We start from the raw sequence: 19,489 nt of genomic DNA, 5'->3' as shown, positions 1-19,489 counted from the left end.
TCACTGTGGTGCTGGCTGCGGCTGTGGTGGGCCTGGTTTCCGTGCTGTGGGAGCCTGAGTGTAGCACACATGCTGTTGTTGTGGGGTAGGGAGCTGCTCTGGCACACCCTTTGGGAGGAGCCCTTCACTTCCCTGCTGGGCCCCAAGCCACGCGGGCTGGGCAGCGGCCCTCATGGCAGTGGGGGCTCCCGGCAGGGCGTGTGTCCTTTGGCCCTGCTGTGCTTGGTGGCCAGGCAGCAGGGCCCAGTGGGGCCTGCCGAGCCCCTCCCGTCTGACTTCCTGGTCAGCACCTGCCGCCCCCACCGTGCCGAGCAGCCCAGGGCCAGCGCAGCTACACCCTGCCCTGCCCCACGCCCGCAAGCCTGGCTGCGGCCGCTGGGCGGACAGACACAGGCTGGGCTGGCTGCAGCCTGGCTGGTGGAGCCGGGGAGGAGCCCCGGGAGAGAGCCTGCTTCACCTCGGCCCTGGCACGTGTGCAGTCACCTGCCGTGGGCAGCGGCACGGTGGGTGATGACGCCGCAAGAGGAGGGGCGGTTGGGGGTGCTGCCTCCCCGCCCCGTCTCCGCCTGCCTGGGCCCTTCAGAGCCTTCGGCTGTGTCCCCAGGGTGTGAGGCAGAGGACGCGGGGGATGGAGCTACCGCAGAAGTGCCGGGACCCCTGCTCCCCGTCTTCTCTCCCCTGCTCCCACCTCTGCACCGACGGCCTGGCAGGGAGTGGAGGGGCCAGCCGGGGTGCTGCCCAAGGGTAGCTGCAGGTAGTGTCCAGTGCCCACCGGGCCGCCTGCTGCTGAACTCCCAGGAGGTCCCTGCTCTGCACCCACACACCCCAGCAGGCTGGCGGGGCCTGGGTGTGCCCTGTGGCTGCAGGCTGGGTGAGTGGATGTTTGGGGAGGGGAAGGGAGGCGAGGGCCAGTCCCTTTCCCTGTGTCTCTGGCTGTGCCCCTGGGGAGTGGGGGTGCTGGGAGGCTGGCCAGTTTGGGCAGGAGCTGCGAGCTCTGGGCGGGGGCGTGGGGGGTTCTTGGGCAGTGGACTGAGCTTACTGCACGGCAAGCACATCCCCTTGTCGTGATCGAAGTACTCGTTCTGGGAGCAGTTGTAGCAGCCTGAGGGGGGTGTGCAGAGAACAGCCAGACCTCAGTGTCCAGAAGCAGAAGCCCCTTTTCCCCAGGCCTGGTCGCCCCCCCAGCCCCGGCTCTCCTGGCCTCTCCCCCGATCCCCAGGCACAGGTGCCTGCCTGGGTCCCCACTGTCAGACACACCCCCACATCCCACCTGCCAGCAGGCCTTCCCCTCCTCCCGTCTCCTTCTCTGCGCCCAGTACCTTCGATGTTGGGCCCCGGGAAGCTCTGCAGCAGCGCGGGGCAGAGGCACGGCTGGTAGTGCCATGTGCAGCTGGCCTCCTGGGCGTGCTGGTACTTGCCGCCGCCCACCTGCGTGTGGGTGTTGTAGAAGTCGCAGTAGATGGCTGCGGAGAAGGGCACCGTCAGGCGGCAGAGCCGGCCCGGGAGCCCGCACCTGCCAGCGGGCTCAGGGTGCCTCTGCCTCCCTGGGGGTGCTGCCCGCCCCCCGCCCCCTGCCCGGGGGAAGCGCTGCAGCCGGACATTCCGCCTGTGGCCCCGCGGAGGCCTTTGGGCAGGAGTGGGACTCACGGCAGAAGTCTGGGGACCGCCAGTCCACGCACACGCCCTTGTCCACGCAGGCCTTGGCGTAGGCGGCCACAGCGTCACACAGGCACTCGCAGTCCCCGCCGGTGTCACACCCACACGTGTCGCGCACGCAGGCCTCATAGTAAGGCAGGCGGTACACCTGCGGGGGCCGACTCTCAGCGTCAGGGCGGGGCCGGGCTCCTCCCGGCTAGCCCTCCCCTGACGGCTTGGCCGCTGAGCCCGGGGCGCCGGCCAGGGTAGGACCGGGCACTGGGGGGGCACCTGGCCCTGACGGCTTGGCCGCTGAGCCCGGGGCGCCGGCCAGGGTAGGACCGGGCACTGGGGGGGCACCTGGCCCTGACGGCTTGGCCGCTGAGCCCGGGGCGCCGGCCAGGGTAGCACAGGGCACTGGGGGGGCACCTGGCCATGGCAGGCGGCGAAGGTCTGGCTGTTGATGATGCTGCACTTGCGCTCAGCCCAGGAGCGACGGAAGGCGTTGAGGCTGCAGGGGTCCTGCGTGAAGGTGGTGTCCCCGCACAGCGGGCTCTCCTTCCAGGAGTTCACGAACTCCAGCTCGCTGGACGCCAGGTACTTGCTGCGTGTCTGGAAGTCGTCCTTCATGTTCCCGTTGTAGTTGCCGCACAAGCCGCAGAGGGCGTCCTGCGGGGGCTGGTGTCAGGCGGCCGGCAGGCAGGGACTCACCACTCCCTGGGGCTGTGGGGCAGGGGCGGCAGTACCTGGGAGGCACGGGCGATCTTGATGAAGACGGTCATGTGCTTGTTCCAGATGAGGGTCAGGTTGTACGTGCTGCTGACGGTGGCGTCCAGCACCAGGTGCAGGGAGCCGGCCTTGACCCGGAAGTGCACAGCGGGGTCCTCCCCGCGGACTGTGTAGTTCCCATCCGCCAGCACGATGGACAGGCCCTGTGGGGTGCGGCTGTCACAGGATGCCTGCCCACGTCCTGGGTGGCCACTAAATGCCGCTGGGCTCTGCCTCCCGGCCTGAGCTCTCCATGGCAGGGCCAGCCCTGGCCTGGGGGGTCTGCCCTCTAGAGCCTTCTGTCGGCAGAAGGTTCCAGAACATGCCGGAAACCGTGTCGAGGGCTGAGGGTCAGGCTTGTGGGAGAACCCCTACCTGCTGTACGGTTGTCCAGTTCCGGGGACACTGCTGCCGTGATGTGGGCGTGGAGGCCAGGGCACAGGGCCGTGAGGGCCCCGAGAGGCCAGGCCCTGGGGCCCTGGGGGGAGGTTGGGAAGGCCACCCGCCTGCTCACCCCCAGGAAGATCTTGATGGCCCGTGAGCAGGTGACGCCCGACTTCCCACACACGACATTCTCTGTAAGGATCCTGAAGGTGGGCTGCGAGTCGCTGGCACCGCAGCCGTCCTGTGGGGAGACGGCGCTGAGGAGGCCCTGTGGCCCCCAGGCCCCCCGTGGCCCAGGCCAGCACTCACTGTGGCCAGGATGTACTCGCAGTTGCCATCAAACACAAAGCGCTGCCCATCGAAGGTGACCACGTGGCCCTCCCCGTAGAGGGTGCAGGTGGATGGGCAGTGGGCGCTCTGCTGGCACGTCCACGTCCCCCTAGAGCAGATGCTGTGGGGGGAGCAGGGCATTCTGGGGTGACTGGGGCACACGCACCCCTGCAGGACCCTGACCTCGTGGGTTGGTAGGGGCCCCTGCCCGCCCCAAGGGCTCAAGGACAGTTGGGCCACCAGGTCTGTGGGTAGGGCTGTGGCGCACCAGCTCTTGCAGTCCGTGTGGAGCTCGGCGCCCTGGGGATAGGAGACGCCTGCAAACTCGCACGGGCACTCCTCGGGGGGCACGCACTGTCCGCTGGCGTTCTCGTAGAGCCCCTTGGCACAGACACAGCCAGGCTCACACTTGGTGGGCACCTGCAGGGAGGAGGGTCAGTGGCCCCTGGAGGGTGGCCCTGCTAGCTGCCTCCGCAGCCCTGGGACCTTCTGAGACTCCCCAGCGTTCTCCCCAGACCTGCTCCCTGTGTCCATCCTGCTCTGGGCCTTCCCTTAGCACAGCTGCCCCTCTCTGAGGGGCATCACCTCTGCGGCATGGCTGGGCTGGTGTACCCTCACCCCAAGCTGGCAGGGCCCACGGTCCTCAGGGAGCCCACAAAGGAGCACACCCGGCGGCCACGCCACCGGTCACGCGCATCATGGGACGGTGGGGACGGAGCATGGCCCGCCTTTCGTGAGGGGTCTGTGGGACTCTTCTTGTGGGCCAAGGAGAAGATGTCGGGGCGTCCGCCGTGGGAACGTCTAACCCAGGGTGTCCCCGGCGCCCCGGGCAGTGGAGCCTGCCCTCCGCGGAGCACTCTTGCCCTCGCTCCACCTGGTCTTACACAGGGGGTGCCGGTGGCTAGCATCTGGCAGGTGGGAGCGCAGGCTGCCCCGAACTTGTCCTCCGAGGACTGGCTGCAGGACTGGAACGTCTTGGGGGCCGAGCAGGTTGCTGCAGAGACAAGGGGCACGGGGTGAGGCGGGCCCAGAGGGGCCGAGGCACCCACAGTCCAGCCTCGCCAGCCTCGGCTACAGCTACGTACCCAAGAGCATCTGAGGCTGTGCCGGGCAGCTCAGCCGCCCGTTGACGCAGTAGCTGCAGGAGAGAGGCCCGGTGAGCGCCGCCTGGGCTGGGCTGCAGGCCGGGCGGCCACCCTCTGGACCCCTCGCTCACCAGATGACGCCATTGACCATGGTGGACTGGTCGGCCAGGATGAACTTGGAGCTGTCCAGGAGGCAGGGACACTGGGCCTCACGCACGCACTCAGCCTTGTGGTTCAGGTAGGTGCCCTCGGGGCAGTTGCAGCCGTCCACGGGCACGGCGCTGGGGTGGCACTCGACCTCGCGGTCGGACAGAGACAGGCACGTGCGGTCACAGGCCTGGCTGTCGTAGCTGAACGTCTGGTTGCCTGTGCAAGGGGTGCCTGCGGGGGACCCGGAGTCAGGCCCGGTGCGGGGGTGTGGGGGGCGGCACCAGCCCCGCCGGCCCATACGCACTGCAGTTGTCCACGCTACTCCTCCAGCCCGAGAGCAGGACGCCCCGTGAGGTGCACGTGAGGGCGTAGTCGCCCAGGGCGGCGCAGATGTGCGGGAAGGTCTCCGCGTAGTTGCAGGCCTGGTACACGCACCTCTGTGGGCAGACAGGGGCCGTGGGTGCCCACCCAGGACCCCGAGGGTGCCCCCTGCGCCACCCCCGCCCCGCTGCCCACGGGGCCGCCCACCTTGTAGAAGGGCTTGGGGTCCACGGCGGCGTGGCACCTCTCGAACACCGTGCCCTTCTTCACCAGCACCGCGCAGTGGGTCTCCGCGCACACCTCTGGGGGGCAGGCCGGCGTGGGTCAGCCGTCCGCCGGGGCCTCCCGCCCACCCCGCAGCCCTCCTGGATGGCACCCACTGTTGAGCTGGCTCATGGAGCAGGGGTCGGTCTCACGCTCGCGCGCGGCTGGGCAGTTCCCTGCCCGCCAGGAGTCCACGAAGAGCGAGGCGGTGCCCTCTGTGATGCCCATGCTGGTCGTGAAGTCGTCTGTCGTGTCCCCGTTGAAGTTGCCGCAGAGCCCTGGGCCGGCCGGACGTGAGGGTGGACTGGCCCACGCCCCTGTCCTGCCCCGCCCTCCCCAAAGCCCGTCTTCTCCCCTAACCACACCCCGGGTGAGAGGCCATGGCTGGCTACACGCCTGGGAGGACCAGCCGGCCAGGTGGAGCCGGCCTGGGCCGTGAGTGCCCGACACCCTGGGTCAGAGCAGGGCTCTGCCGGGCCCCTCCTCTTCCGGAGTGGCCGAGCTGGGTGGGGACGGGGCAGCGGGGGAGGGACTCACCTCTGGTCTGGCCTCTGAACTGGGGCCCGGCAGTGATGTACACCTGGAACAACGGCCACAGCTGGATCACGAGCTCCAGCCCGAAGGTGGTGACCATTTGCAAGTGGGTGGATGTCTGCCTGAAGACCGTGATGTTGCCTGAGGGGACAGGGGCCTCAGCAGGCGGCCTGCTTTGGGGGCAGGCTCGGGAGGCCCCGGGTGCTGGGGGGGAGCTGAGGACCTACGAGTCTCATACGGCAGCCGCTTGGTGTCCCCGTTGTTGGTGATCACCTTGTCCTGAGAAATCACAATTTTGTCCTGCGGGGAGGGTGGCTGAGTTACGGGGGGCTGGGAGTTGGGGCCAGGCAGGGTGGAGGGGGAGCTGGGACGCATCTGCTTGGAGCCCCGGGTGGGCGCAGGTGGCAGGTGGGGTGGCCTCACCTGGCTGGACACGTAGATGACAGCGACCAGCGATGTCTCCGAGTGCGAGTACCCAGACTTGTCGTACACGGCCATGAGCGAGCCCCCGTCGGGGAGCTGGGGGCTCTGGGAGGAGGGGCGGCTCAGCACAGGGGGCCCGGGCTGTCACGGCGACCCGCCGTGGCGGCCCCCAGGCGGAGGCTGCGTCCTACCTGGAGGAGGATGTAGGTGCAGGTGCCGTGGAAGCGGTAGGGCCTGGCGTCGAATGTGGTGACGAAGGAGCCGCCCTCCAGGGCACAGCGCCTGGGGCAGGGCTGCTCCACGCACTCCCAGCGGCCCCCAGAGCACCGGCTGTGGGCGAGGAGGCGTGACCCAGATGGCCCCCAGGGCTGAGGCCGCCGCATCCCCGTCCCTGCCCCCAGCCTGCCTGCACGCCCCTCCTGCTGCCCTGCGCTCACCAGTTCTGGCAGGCGGCTGTCGTGACCTCCCCAGGGGCGAAGACTACCCCGCTGAGCATGCAGGGGCACTGGGGGACAGGCACGCAGCTGTGGTTTTTGGAGATGTCGTCCAGAACCATACCTGCGGGAGAGGGGCTTCCTGGGGCTGCGGGCGCGGAGACCCCTCCCGCCCTCCTGCTGGGCAGCCCCTCCCCAACCCTGTCCCGCCCAGGGGGAGGGGCTGGGGGTGCCCCAGGAGAGCCTCCGCCTTCAGCCCCGCCTGCCTCGCCGCCTCCCGCCCCCTCGTGCTAGGTGCCGCTCCTCATTGGGCAGCGGGCCCTGTCCAGCGCAAACCCCGCCTCTGCCCACCACCTTACTCCCCGCCGACTGGCACATGCGGCCGTGGCCCGGGGCGTCTGTGAGCATCGTGAAGGCAGAGCCCTCCCCGGGCCAAGCCCCCGCAGAGTGTCTGGGGGTTCCGAGCATCGGTGTGGGCGGAGCGGATGCCCTGTCTCCAGGCTCCCTTGCAAGGGTCCTGGGAGAGCAGCTGTCCTCACCTTCCGGGCAGAAGCAGCCGAAGGTGCAGAAGCCGGAGCAGCTGCGCCGCGGGTTGGAGCAGGTCTGCACGCAGGTCTCGCCGCACTCCCGGTACACCTGGTTGGCTGGGCACTGGCCCACAGCTGCAGGTCCGTGTGGCCCTTGTGAGAGGGGTCGGGCGCCCAGGGCCTGGCCACCCACCCGACCCTGGCCGAGGACTCAGGCCAGCCCCTCCTCCACCTGGGTCTTCTCTGTCTCTCAAACAAGGGGAGATTGGGGGCATCGTGTCTGGGGCCCTGGCCCTCCCCCCGACCCTCCCCAGGACTCACAACAGAGGCCAGGGCCCCGCCAGCTGTTGACGGGCTGGCCGGCCATGCTGCACTGGCGCGAGTACTCAGATAGCGTGGCACAGCTGCAGTGGTGCTGGCCGGGCTGGGCACACGTGGCCATGTCCGCCTGGCAGCTCAGCAGAAAGGGCTCCTTGGGCACGTTGCACTCGCGGGACACCAGGGTCAGCAACTGGATGCAGGTCTGGGCCTGGGCACAGGGACACTCAGGGTCATAGGTGTCAAGGCCACATCCCACACCACGCGTGTGACTTGGCAGTCTGGGGGTGTCGCTGGCCTCGGGACCCTGCCAGATCCCGTGAGCCGGCCCCACCCTGGCTGAAGGGCCCCCTTGGCCCCGGGGAGCCCGACCGCCTCACGTACGTTCTCTGCCTGCGGGACCCGGGGGCTGGGGATGGCCTCATAGGCGCAGATCTCGTTGGGGTCATCCAGCTTCTGGAGGGCGGCGTACTTAGGGGGTTCCAGGAGTTGCCCTGGGGTGAGGGGTGGGGCAGGGTCAGCACTATGGTTGCTGGGCCACAGAGGGGTCTCTCCACCACTTCCCCCCACCTACCGTCCTCGCTCAGAAACTCATTGGCCTTCTCGCCGTCGAAGTTCCCACACAGCCCACACATCTTGCCCATGTGCTTCTTCTCCACCAGGACCTGGAGGGGTCGGGCACTGCCGTCGGGTGGGCGGGGAGGCGCACAGGACTCCCAGGGCCCCAGGACCCCTCGGAAGCTGCTCACGCCTGCTCCAGGGGCCCAGAGCACCCCTCACGGGGAGGGTCCTGGCACCATGCCACCCCAGGGTCTGTCCGCCCGGCTCCTCCCAGGGGACCTCCATTCGTGCTCGATGGAGGGAACTGAGCCAACAAAAAGCCCAGGCTCCTGGCCCCAATCCCCAGGAGGGCAGCTCCGCCACCCAGTCCCCTGCTGTGTCCTCACCATGAGGTGGGCGCCCGGACCCCACATGACCACCAGCTCCAGCTCCAGCTGCTTGGCCACCAGCCGCACGCTCTGGCCAAAGGGTGTGATCTGGAGCCCGTTGCTGGTGTAGGGCAGGCTGACGACCCTGCAGGGTGACAGCAGTCAGCGGCCGCCCCTAGGGGCCCCAGCCGCCCGGCCCGGCTCTGCAGCCTACCCCACATCCTTGACGGAGATGACCGCCTTCTGCACAGTGACCACAGAGGCCCCCAGCTCCACGATGACCCGGGAGATGTTCCCGCTCGGCCCTCGCCGTAGCTGCACGCTGAACGTGGACGAGGCATCCTTGCACATGGCCGCAAAGATGTAGTTGCAGGTCCCCGAGAAGTCATACGTGTGGCCGTCGAAGGTGGTGATGTGGCCGGGCCCCCACGTGGAGCACCAGCCCCTGTCTGGAGCTGCGGAGGGAGCGGGCGGGGTCTCGGGGCCCTGCGTCCTCCCGGCTGGTGGGGCAGGTCTGGGGCTCCGGGGAGCCCACACTGGCAGACAAGAGGCCTCCCAATTTCCAGGCCCTCCTGGGGTGGGCGGGAGAAGGGCCCCGCGCCCCACACCCATCCCCTGCCTGCGGGAGCGCAGGCCTCTGATGTGGTTGGGGTCTGTGGCCCCATCAGCCCTGGGGTCTGTAGGACATGAAGCTGCAACTTAGCCCCCATCCCGCAGGGGCAGCAGGGGCAGCAGGGGCTTGTCTCCCCCAGGTGAGGGTGGTCTGAGGCTCTTCCATAGCTGGAGGCCCTTGTGGAAACACCAGACACGGTTACCCTGTAGCAGGGCCATGGCCGGTGGACACGGGGACAGGGGGCTGCCGTGACCCTCACCTGTCTGCGGGGAGTCCTTCAGCCTCCGGAGGCCTGGGGGCACCAAGGAGCTGTCGTCCAGACCTGCGTGGACAGGGCCCGCGGTCAGTGTGGGGCTGCCCAGCTCTGCTCGAGGGCTGTGGCCGGCAGCGTGTTTCGGGTGAGCCAGGCCCGGGGCACGGCAGGGAGTGCGGGGAGTGCCAGCAGGGCTGCTCCTGGGCTGCACAAGCTCCGCCGTCCCCGCCGTCCTTTCCTTTGGTTGCCTCAGAGGGACCTCTCTGAGCTGTCACCTGCTGGGGCTGGGGACACGGTGGGGATGAGGCCCCGCCCCCAGGCACACGCACGCGTGGAAGGGCAGTGAGTGGGGGGCGGCCGCAGACGCTGGGAGCCGGGAGGTCCCTGGGGAGATGGGGTCCCGAGAGTGGGGCTCAGGGCTGGGCGAGCTGGGCCCCGGCTGTCCGTGGCGTCGTCTGTCCCGCGGCACCTGCAGGTCTGCCCGCCGGGCTCCAGGCACTGGCTCGCTCCCCAGAGAAGCCTGGGCGCCGCGCACGCAGGTGGCGTGTGATAAAGGGGCTCCTGGCTGCGCTGGCTCCCAGTGGGCTCCCGTGTGGGCCTCATGGGGGGTAGTAGCTGCAGGTGGGGGTGAGGAGCCCTGAGCCCAGAGGGGTTCGGTGGTCTGCAAGTGGCGGGAGGGCCAGGGAGAGCTGGGCAGGGGTGCCTGGGCGTCTGTGGATGACTTGGCCGGTGGCGTGCCGCTGTCCGGCTACACCCGCCGAGTTCCCAGCCCAGCCCACCTCGGGTCCACTCCCTCTGGGGTCCGTGCGCGCTCTGCCGCCAGCTCAGAGGCTGAGTGAGGCTGAGGCCCGCGGAGGACTTCTCCCTCTTCTGGGCCCTAAAAGGGGCTGTTTCTTTGCTTCCTTCCTCCCTGTCAGCTTCCCGGCGCTCTGGCCGTTGCCGGAGAGATGCCCGGTGACGCTGCTTGCGGCGACTGTCGGGGCAGGAGGCACGGACCCAGCCTCGCCTCCCCTCTCCCTGTCCTGCTGCAGTCCTCCCTGCGGCCCCGTGGGCCCTGTGGGAGATGAGGCCCAGCGCCGGCGGGCGGCAGAGTCATCGCTGAATGCAGCCCCCGGGGTCCCGTCCCTGCTGCTCCCCGCCGCGCCCCCTTTTCCCCGGGGTCTGTGCCTTCCTGGGTGACACTGACCTCCCGAGTCACGGTGCTGGTCGCTGCTGGTGTTGTTTCTCTGGGTGACGCCAGGGAGCAGGGGTGCCTGCCCAACGGCACAGGGTCCCCAGGCCGGGCGGGAGGTGACACCTGGCCGCCTTCCTCTGCAGTGCCCACCACGCCCATCCACGCCTGGGGCCCCTCCTCTCGGCTCACCACTGGCCCCCCGACGCCTAGAGTCGCGCCCACTGGCCCCCGAGGGCCACTCCCAGGTGCCCACTTGCAGCGGCCCCTCCCGTGCTTCGCCTGTCGCCCAGCACCAGCCTCCCGAGCTCGCTGCGCTCGGCCCTCGGCTCCGCCTGGTCCCCGCCCGGCCCTGCGGCCCCGCTGTCTGAACGACAGCCCCCCAGCGGCGTCACTGCTCCTCGCCTAGGACTGTCTGAGCTTCCCACCGCGCTCAGCTCCCTGGCTGGGACCCGCGGGGCCTGCAGGGCGGGCCGGTCCGCCGCCCCTGGCCTTTCTCAGCCCCTGGATGCGCCCTGTGGTGGCTGGAGCACACGCTGTTTGTTCCTTCTGCACGTTTGGCAGCCCTGCCTGCCCTGCCCGTTCTGGGTCAACCCTGGCCCGGCTCAGGGGCCTCTGTCCCTTAATCCCCAGCCCCCAAGATCCTGATGTCTGAACTTGTGCTTTGAGGCCTCTGGTCCAGGAGGGCAGGGCCTGTCTCTCGCTCCCCGCCTCCCCATGCCAGCACGGAATCGGTGCTCAAAGAGTGTTTGCTGAAACGTGGCGAGGCCCCGCCCCTGCCCTGTGCAGCGTTCACAGCCTGGACCCCCATGGCTCCCCAAAGCCATGCCCCTCACTACACCTGCTGGCCTACACCCCGCCCCACTGGCTCCCGAACACCTCCCTCGTCGCCCTGGTTCTGGGTCCAGGTCTGGGGGTCCCCAGGGCGAGGGATGGGCCCAGGGAGGCGGCCTTGGATGGGCAGGGGTCCTGAGTGCTCAGAACCACCCCTGGTGGGAAAGCTGGGGCCTGGGGGTGGGGATGGGGCTTCGTGGGAGGCAAGGGGTGGAACGGGCCCAGGGGAGGCCCGCTCGACTCGGAGCCCCCAGCCTGCCCCCAGCGCCTGGGCCATGGCCAGACGGCAGGCCTGGCGCTTCTCCCTGGCTGCTAGCTGAGGCTGGTGGGGCTCTGGGGCCGCCAAGGAGCGGGCAGTGGGGCAAGGAGCGGGCAGTGGGGCAAGGACCTAGGAGGCAGGCAGGAGGAGTCCCGCTGGCTTGGAGACCGGAGCTCTGGGGCGGGTGCCTGCAGTCAGCAGGAAGGGGATTCCCCCGGGCCATTGGGCACCCCTTGGGGCTGGCCCCTCCTGTGGGGCGGGGCTGGGGTGAGAGCCTCCTAGGCCTGCGGCATCTCCTGTGCCTGGGTTGGTTGGCCGAAGGGACCTGGGGGAGGAGGAAGGGGACCCCCGTCCCAACAGCCCGATGGGTGAGGCTGGGGGCACTCGGGTGGGGCGGCCCCTTCCAGCCTCCCAGGTCTTCAGTCCTCACGGCAGCCACACAAAAGGGAGGCATCGCCCACACTCGTACAGACCTAGAAATTGAGGCCCAGAGCCCACTTCGTGGTGTGTCTGTTCGCAGCCAGGACCCGGTGGAGCCGGGGTCTCTCCCTGAGTTTTTGGACTTCAAGGCCCACAAGGACCCCTTCACGCCCTCTGGCTGCCCCTTGGGGACCCCCAGAGGCATCTCGGGACCCAGGGCCCAGTGGGGAGAGCGACAGGGCCAGGCTCTGAGCGCTGAGGCCCCAGCACTGTCCCTGCCTCGCATGCCCACGTCTGCCGCACCCACTACCGTGGAGGAGACTGCCCGTCCCCTCTGATTCCCACGGGCTGGGCCAGGCTCCGAGGCCGCCGGCGGAGACCTGGGCCTCGGCAAGTGTGGGGCAGCCACAGAGCGAGGAGAAGCCTCCTGGGCCTGGCTTCGCCTCCCCTTCCCATTCAGCAGCGTCCCCACCGCCAAGCCGCAGAGGCGAGAAGGCCTGGGAGGACTTCCCACGTGCAGGAGTCCTCTGAGGGTGTCTGGCCGACCCTGGTACACGGCCTGCAGCCCCCCACTCACCGGCGCTGAGCAGGGCACCCCCGCAGGAGAGAAGCAGCAGCAGCTGGGGCCCGAGCATGGCGCGGAGAGGACAGCGGCCACCGCGGGGCACTGGGCAGGCTGCTGCACCTGTGCGGCCCGAGTGGCCTCCCCCCGACGCCTTATATAGGGGCCAGGGGCCCTGCCCCGCCCCGCCTGCTTGTGCCCCACGCTCCCGCCTGGTAATTGCCACGGCCAGCCAGTCCAGGGGTGGCCAAACAGGATCTGGGGCGCTGCTTTATCAGGACCCGGCCTTTGGAAAATTCTTCAGCGGGCAGCGGCCCCGTTGTCACTCACCTCTGAGCAGGGGGCCGGCACACACCCTCCGGGGCCCTGCACACATCTCTGGTGAAACCTCAATTGCCAGGGGTCTCCCTGGGGGTCGGTCCAGCGAGTCAGCGTGGGCACCTGGGGACTGAGAGGGGGCTTGTCCAGGACGTGTGGGGGAGACGCCTGGGCACCCCCTCTAGGGTGCTACAGAGAGCTTCTGGGGGGCGCTTCATCCTCACCTGGACCCAGGACCCCTACAAGGCGCCCGCACACTGGGTCCCACCCCCACCCTGGGAGGAAAGACTGCCCAGTGGCAGGGACTCTCCAGAGGAGGGCAAGCCATTCCAGACTCTGCCCCTCGGGGCGGGGTCCCGGCTGGGGGGCGCTCATGCACGGGCCACTGGCCCTGGGGCTCAGATGGAGGCCTCCCTGGAGGCCTGAGGAGCTTGTGGGGCTGACACCACATCCCTGGGGTGCAGGGCCTTGGCTGGCCAGCTCGTTGCCGGAGACCCCCTTCTCAGCTGGCCGCCTGGGACTTTGGGCGGTGGGAGGGGCAGAGTGGTCCTGCTGGGCCCCGGGACCCCTAATTAACGGTTGTCTGAACCCACATGGCTCTGAGCTGCGTGCTTCAGGCGCAGCAGGAGTGAGGCAGCCTTGGGGGGGGCATCTCCTGTGCCAGCCTCAGGGTCCCCGGCCCGCTCAGGCAGAGAAGCAGGGGCTGTGCCCCCACCCCCCTGGGAGAAGGACAGAAGGACATGGCTCCTGGGGGAGGCACCCTGGGGAGCGGGAGGCCGGTGAGGCCGGTGGGCACTTGTCCACGGGCAGCTCACACGCCCGCAGTGCGAGGGGTCAGGGCGAGGGTCAGGGTCAGGGTCAGGGTGAGGCGCGGGTCGGGGCACAGGTGTTTCGAATTTTCCACGGGACTGTCTCGCAGTCAGGGAGCAGGGTGGGTCCGACCTCTCCAGGGCATCCTGGCCCTGAGCAGGAGCCCAGGGGGCCTGGCACAGGGAGCTTCCGCCTTCTTGAGGCAGTTCTGCCCCACATGGACCTGGGCTCCTTCCACAGAGACTGTGTCTGGGGCCTCCCCATACCTCACAGACCACCCAGCTCTGCGGGCCCCCCCCTTCCTGGCTCAGAGATGCTGTGTGTTTACCTTAAATAAATTTTAGTTTTAATAGAAAGTTGTTTTAACAGGAAACCGCTCTCGGCTAGCTGCTGGCCTGCGGGTGCCTCAGCCCTGGGGGGCGGGCAGGCAGGTGGGATGTTCTGGGGACCCTGTTCTCTGTCATTTCTCCACGATGCTCTTGGCACCCCGTTCGGAGAACCCCAGGCCTAGGAATGCTCCCGGCCCAGGCAGGGCTGGGCAGAGGGGGTCCCAGGGAGGCCCCCCTGGGTGCCCCTACCCCGGACCCTCCCAGCCGGGGTCCCTGCAGGAAGGATGGTGCTGAAAGGGGCCTGTGGTCTGGGCATGAGTGGGCTCACGTGGCCGTCTGCCTGGGCGTTGCCGAGGTGCCTCCGTGGGGGCTCCCCCTGCCCTCGGGGAGCTCCCGCTCACAGCGGGACTTGTGCAGCTCCAGACGGAGGGCCAGGGAAGGCTGGTGGGTGGGGCCCTCAGCCCTGGCCAGGGCCCCGGGAGGGTGAGCACACTGTGGGGCTGCAGGGAGACGGCCCCTCGGGCCTTGGGACAAGCAGGGAGGCAGGCGCTCCGACAGGCCACCCGGGCCGTCTCCCACCAGACACAGCCATCCCCAGGGCCTGGGTGCGGCCCACGGTGGGCAGTTCGAGGCTCCAGAATGGGCCGGGTGGGGCTGTCCCCCAGAGGTCCCCTGCCACGGGGCCTGGCTGTGGGATCAAGCCCCAAGCCTTTCTCTCTCACGGCCCCCGTTCCATCCCTCTGCCCCGACCCTTCCGGGTCCCCAGCTGCTTTAGCCCCTGCCGGCAGGCGCCCGACCGCAGGGCCTTGGCGTCGGCTGCCCTTGGTGTCCCGCACACGGCCCCCAGATGTCCCCTGGCTCCTCCCCTCCCCTCTGACAGCCTCCCCTGTCCCCTTCTCCAGACTGCGCCCTGCACGTTGGGTGCTGTGGTGTCTCCCAGCAGGTCCTCCCCCCATGGGCCCGTCCAACTGTTTTCCGTGTGTCCCAGCACCTGCAGGGGGCCCACGCCTCGGGACACATCAGGGGACAGGTGGGGCAGACCGTGGTCCCCGGACACTGTTGTGTCCTGGGTGGGGTGGGGCTTGTGGCAGGCAAGGGGCTCCCTCGTTGGGGCCCAGGCTCACCTCCCAGCAGCCTGAGGGTTGCAGGGGTGGCCCTGGCTGGTGTGGGATGTCACCGGATTGCAATCGGCCGCCCCCGGGGCCTGGATCAGAGGCCCGTGTATGTGTGCGTGTGACTTGGTTTGAGTTTCCTGGGAAAGTTGTGCCGTGCGGTCCAGGATCTGTCACCGCAGGCGGCCCAGGTCCTGAAATTAGCGGACAGCTCTGACCTTTCAGCATTGCCGGCGCCCGGGTCCTGTTCCCTCCCAGCAAGGCGGGGCTGAGGCCCCTTTTCCCTTTCTACACAGTGGTTTGGCGGGAAACCATAGAGCATGGCATTGTTGTCTGCTGACCTGGGGGTGCTGGAATGCGCTGAGCAAACGGTGGCAGGGAGATAAGCATGTGTGTGGCCGTTGTTCGCCATTGTCCCCTTGCAGGCTGGGCGACAGGAGCGGTCCCGCTGGCCGGCCTCAGGGAGCAGAACCCCGGACACACGGGTGATTGTCTGCCCTCGCTCCCTCCGCCTGTGTGGCCGGTGCCGTGAGGCAGGGAGCCCAAGGGGGCCTGAGCCCTGGCCGAAGCCTGCCCTGAGCCTACCCCCAGCCCCAGAGCCTAGTGTCCAGGAAGAGGGCCCTACACACCGCTTCCAGCTTCCTGCAGCCCCTTCCTCGAGACCCCCACCCTGGAGCCAGCTGGGACCGGCCACGTGAGGGCTGGGAGGGAGACCCAGGCTCTCCCCGCCACATCCCAGCCACCTTACCTGCAGCTCCCTGGCCTCCTGTCCACTCCTTGGCCAACTCCTGCTTCTCGCTGGCCCTTCTAGACCCCCATCCTGAGCTGCTGGGATCAACGCTGCCGGGCAGAAGTGAAGCCACTGAGCCAGGGACACAGGCGAGGGGCCTGGGCAGCCAGGGTGGGTGCTGCGAGGGGCTGGGGCGGGCCGTTCCTCTGGGGGCCCAGGGCTTCCCTGCCAGCCCCAGCGCCTACCCCTGGGCCCCAGCTCTCCCCCAAAATTCCTGGGCCTGCATTTGGGGTGTGTGCGGCCCCCCTCCCCTGCAGGGCAGCCCCAGTGCTGACTGCTGCCCACAGCCCCATCGTGTAGCTGTCAGATGGACAGAACTTCATGGCTGTGGCTGCAGGAGGGGGCTGGGGCATAGGACTGGACCCGGGACAGGTTAGGGGGTCCGGGGCGGGGGAGTCACTGCCACAGGCTTGGTGGAACCGTGCTCATGGACAGGCTCAGCTCCACCCCTCTCCTGGCCAGGGCCTCTGGTCCTTTGTGTATATTTTAGGTGCCTGGCCCTGTGCTGGGGCCTGATGGGGGGACAGCAAGGGGGCTGAGGGGCAGGTTGAGCCGCGGTGGGCTGGGAAAGCAGGCCTGGGGCTGGATGCCCACCTGCTGCCCAGGCAGCTCCGGCGGGACGGGGGCCTGGCCACCTGCTCTTCCCACCAGGGGGGAGCGTAGCTGGGGTCGGGGAGACGTGCTCCCAGGAGGCAGTGCTCGGCCCAGCTCTTTGGGCAGCACCTGGGGTGCCCCCTGGCCCCGGTGCTCTGAACGATCCTCCCCCCACCCTGAGTCTGGGCACCTCTGACCCCACGGTGGTGGAGGGGCCCCTCCTGACCAGCACCCACTCCCACTCCCACCCCACTTGGGACCTGGGGCTGCCCCTCAGGGGCTCCGAGGCACGTTTCTCCGGGGCCTGGCTTTCCCCCCCACCCCCGCGCCAGCCTCCAGCCCTGAGCTGAGGGTCCCGAAGTCTCCACCTCCAAAGGCGCTGGAGGTGACTCTGATGTCTTCAGCTTCTGGCCAGAGCCCTGCACCCCCTCTGCCCCTCAGCTGCGGGCCGGCTCAGCGCGCGCCCCCGGCCCCCCACCCGGTGCTGTGCTGAGCTGAGTGCCAGCGGATGCCGGGTGGAAAGCAAACAGATAAGGCTGGTCAGGAGCAGCGGGCCGGGAGCCTCACCCCGGGCCAGGGGTTATCGGGCTGCTTGTGGCTCCAGGTGCGGACGTGGCGGGTACTGTTTGCTCTCCGCTGGTGGCCCTGAGGGGCTGCCGGCCGCCATGGGTGTGACCCGGGAGCGGGTGGCCAGGTGGTGCTGCCGGTTGGTGCACACGATCCGTCCCTCCGTTGGGGGGCGGGAGGGCGGTGGGGAGCACATGGGGGGTGTTCTCAGCAGGGTGTCCAGGTCAGGCTGCCGAGCAGAGCCCCGGACCGGGTGGCTCGCCCACACACACTTCTTCTCGCAGCCCTTGGACACTGAGGTCCGAGGTCAGGGTCCCCCCGGGGCCGGGCTTTGGTGAGGGCTCCTCCTGGGCCTGGTGGGAAGAGGGGGGAGGGCATTGATGCCATCATGGGGCCCCACGCTCACGGCCCGATTCCATCACCCTGGGGTCAACGTATGAATTTTGGGGAAACACAAACACGCAGCCCCAAACAGGTGGTACCAGGTTGTGGGGGGCTGTCAGGTTGGAGGGCCCTGAGCAGCCCGGGAAGGCTTCCTGGAGGAGGTGGGCTAGAGGAGGGACAGCCAGACCCTCAAAGCCCGGGGTTGGAGCTGGGGTGGGGAGAGGCCCTGCCGAGGCCGGAAGTGCCTGCTTAGTTGTGGGGACACTGGTGAGGGGGCCGGAGCCAGGCCAGAGGGTGTCCTGGGCCTAGCGTGAGCTGGGTGAAGTGGGCAAACTGCAGATGAGCGGCAGGGTGGGGGTCCTGCACAAAGTGGTGGAGCAGCGATCCAGGCACCCGGCAGGAAGCAGGGAGGGCGGGCAGGGCCGGGTGGGGAGGGTCCCAGGGCCAGGCCCCCCGGCTTACAATGGCCAGTCTGCCTGGCTGGTCACGGGGATTCAGCACGTGCCATATGGGACCAGGTGGACGTCCGGGGTCACTCATGCCAGGCACTGGCCCAGGGGAGCCCTGGGGCCCAGACTTGCTGTCCGGCGGCCATGGTGTCACTCTGGTCACCTGGAGGAGGTGTCATGCAGGTACCTGCAGGCCTCAGACAGCGAGTGGCCGCTGGGCTGTGGGCACGGAGGCGGTTGCCAGGGGCTCCAGAGCTCGCGGGACTGGAGGGCCAAGCCTGGGCCGCAGGGAAGGCAGCCCCGTGGCCCGGCCCTGGGACCGGGGGGGGCCGGTTCACCTGGGAGCCTGGCTCGGGGCACTAGCACCTGCTGTATACAAGCTGTGGCCTCCGTGGCCTCACTCCACAGAGTTTCAGATGGGAGGCAGGTGCAGGAGGGCTCAGGGGCTGCTGGGGCCCCAGTCCCAGGCCAGCTGCAGAGGCACGACACCCCCCAGCTGCTGCCCTGTCTGCTCCAGGCTTGCTGCTGGGTCCCTGTGACCCTGTGATCTTAGCGTTTAGGGATGGTCTACTGTAGTTTATTAAGTGTGCAACAGCGTGATTTCTAACACACACACATTACACATACCTTAATGAAAAAATGTTTTATTGATAAAAAATGCTAACCATCATTGGATCCCTTAGCAAAGATCATTAATCACAGGTCACCGCAATACATATAATAATGAAAAAGATTGAAATCCTGCGAGAATTACCAGGATGTGACATGGAGAAACAAAGTGAGCAAATGCTGTTGGAAAAATGGCGCCAAGACGCTTGCTTGGCGCAGGGTTGCCTCAAACCTTCAGTTTGTTTAAAAAAAAAAAAAAAGGCCCGTGAGCCATGGCCGCTGAGCCTGCGCGTCCGGAGCCTGTGCTCCGCAACGGGAGAGGCCACAACAGTGAGAGGCCCGCGTACCGCAAAAAAAAAAAAAGCCTGATATTTGCCAAACGCAATAAAATGGGTGTGCCTGTCCTTGAAGAGTTCCGTTTGATCAGCTTCGACCCAAGCACACACCCACGAAAACAGCACCACCACCAGGACAGCAGTCACCTCCTCCACCCCCAGAAGCGTCCAGTGCCCCTTTGGGAGCGACCCGTCCGAAACCCGCAGCAGCTGCGGCCCTGCTCTCTGTCCCTGCAGACTTGTTTGCATTTTCTAGATTTTCTTGTAAATAGAATCATACAATATGTACCTTTTTGGTCTGGCTCCTTTCACTCAGCTTTTTGAGAGAAATTATGTTGACATTCATCCATGTCGTAGTTGATCCCATCGTTGGCTCCGTTTTATCACTGAGCAGTACTTAGTGGTTTGTGTGAGCCGGCCTGCTTCTCTGTCCCACACTGGTGGCCACTGGGATGTTTCCAGTTTGGGGCCGTTACAAATAGAGCTGCTGGAACAGGTGTGTCTGGTCTCACTTGGGCACATGCTCCTGTTTCTCTCGGGTAAATACCTGGGGGTGGCATGGCTGGATTGCACGTTTGGCATGTGTTGGAGTTTTTAAGCCGAACTGTTTTCCAGGGTGACCCCGCCACCTGCATCCCCACCGTCTGCATCCCCGCCAGCCACGGATGAGACTTCTGGTTCCCCGCATTCTCGTCAGCACTTGGCACCCTCAGTCTTTCAGACTCTAGCCATTCTTACAGGTAGTGGCGTCTCGCATACACGTGCTTACTCACCATCCATAGGTCTTCTTTGGTCACGTGTCCTTCAAATCTTTCCACATCAGAAAAATTGGATTATTTACTTGTTATTCAGCGTTGAGGGTTCTTTATCTGTTCTGGATAGAAGTCCTTTACCAGATAGAGGCTTTGCAAAGATGTTTCTCCTAGTCTGTGGCTTGTCTTTTTATCCTGAGTAGTATCCTTCCAAGAGCAGACACTG

At 67.6% G+C, this 19,489-nt stretch overlaps 1 protein-coding gene across 1 annotated transcript; it reads right to left on the bottom strand.

Moving 5' to 3' along the window:
• Positions 1–634: 634 nt before the first annotated feature.
• Positions 635–9,571, bottom strand: MUC6 (mucin 6, oligomeric mucus/gel-forming; the record flags this gene model as incomplete). Its single annotated transcript, XM_082660148.1, has 28 exons — positions 635–810; positions 1,040–1,102; positions 1,320–1,463; positions 1,648–1,804; positions 2,065–2,304; positions 2,382–2,567; positions 2,918–3,028; positions 3,097–3,238; positions 3,386–3,537; positions 4,002–4,111; positions 4,203–4,255; positions 4,334–4,583; positions 4,657–4,789; positions 4,881–4,975; positions 5,054–5,215; positions 5,475–5,612; positions 5,699–5,771; positions 5,895–5,999; positions 6,086–6,224; positions 6,332–6,452; positions 6,868–6,990; positions 7,177–7,384; positions 7,558–7,667; positions 7,748–7,838; positions 8,121–8,247; positions 8,317–8,557; positions 8,975–9,037; positions 9,298–9,571. 28 exons carry the CDS (start codon positions 9,569–9,571, stop codon positions 635–637), a joined length of 3,987 nt encoding a protein of 1,328 aa, XP_082516274.1.
• Positions 9,572–19,489: the final 9,918 nt, after the last annotated feature.

This window comes from Grampus griseus (genome assembly GCF_964374135.1).
Source record: "Grampus griseus genome assembly, chromosome: 8".
In the NCBI taxonomy this organism is placed as follows: Eukaryota; Metazoa; Chordata; class Mammalia; order Artiodactyla; family Delphinidae; genus Grampus; species Grampus griseus.
This window is presented reverse-complemented; position numbering and strand designations above follow the sequence as displayed.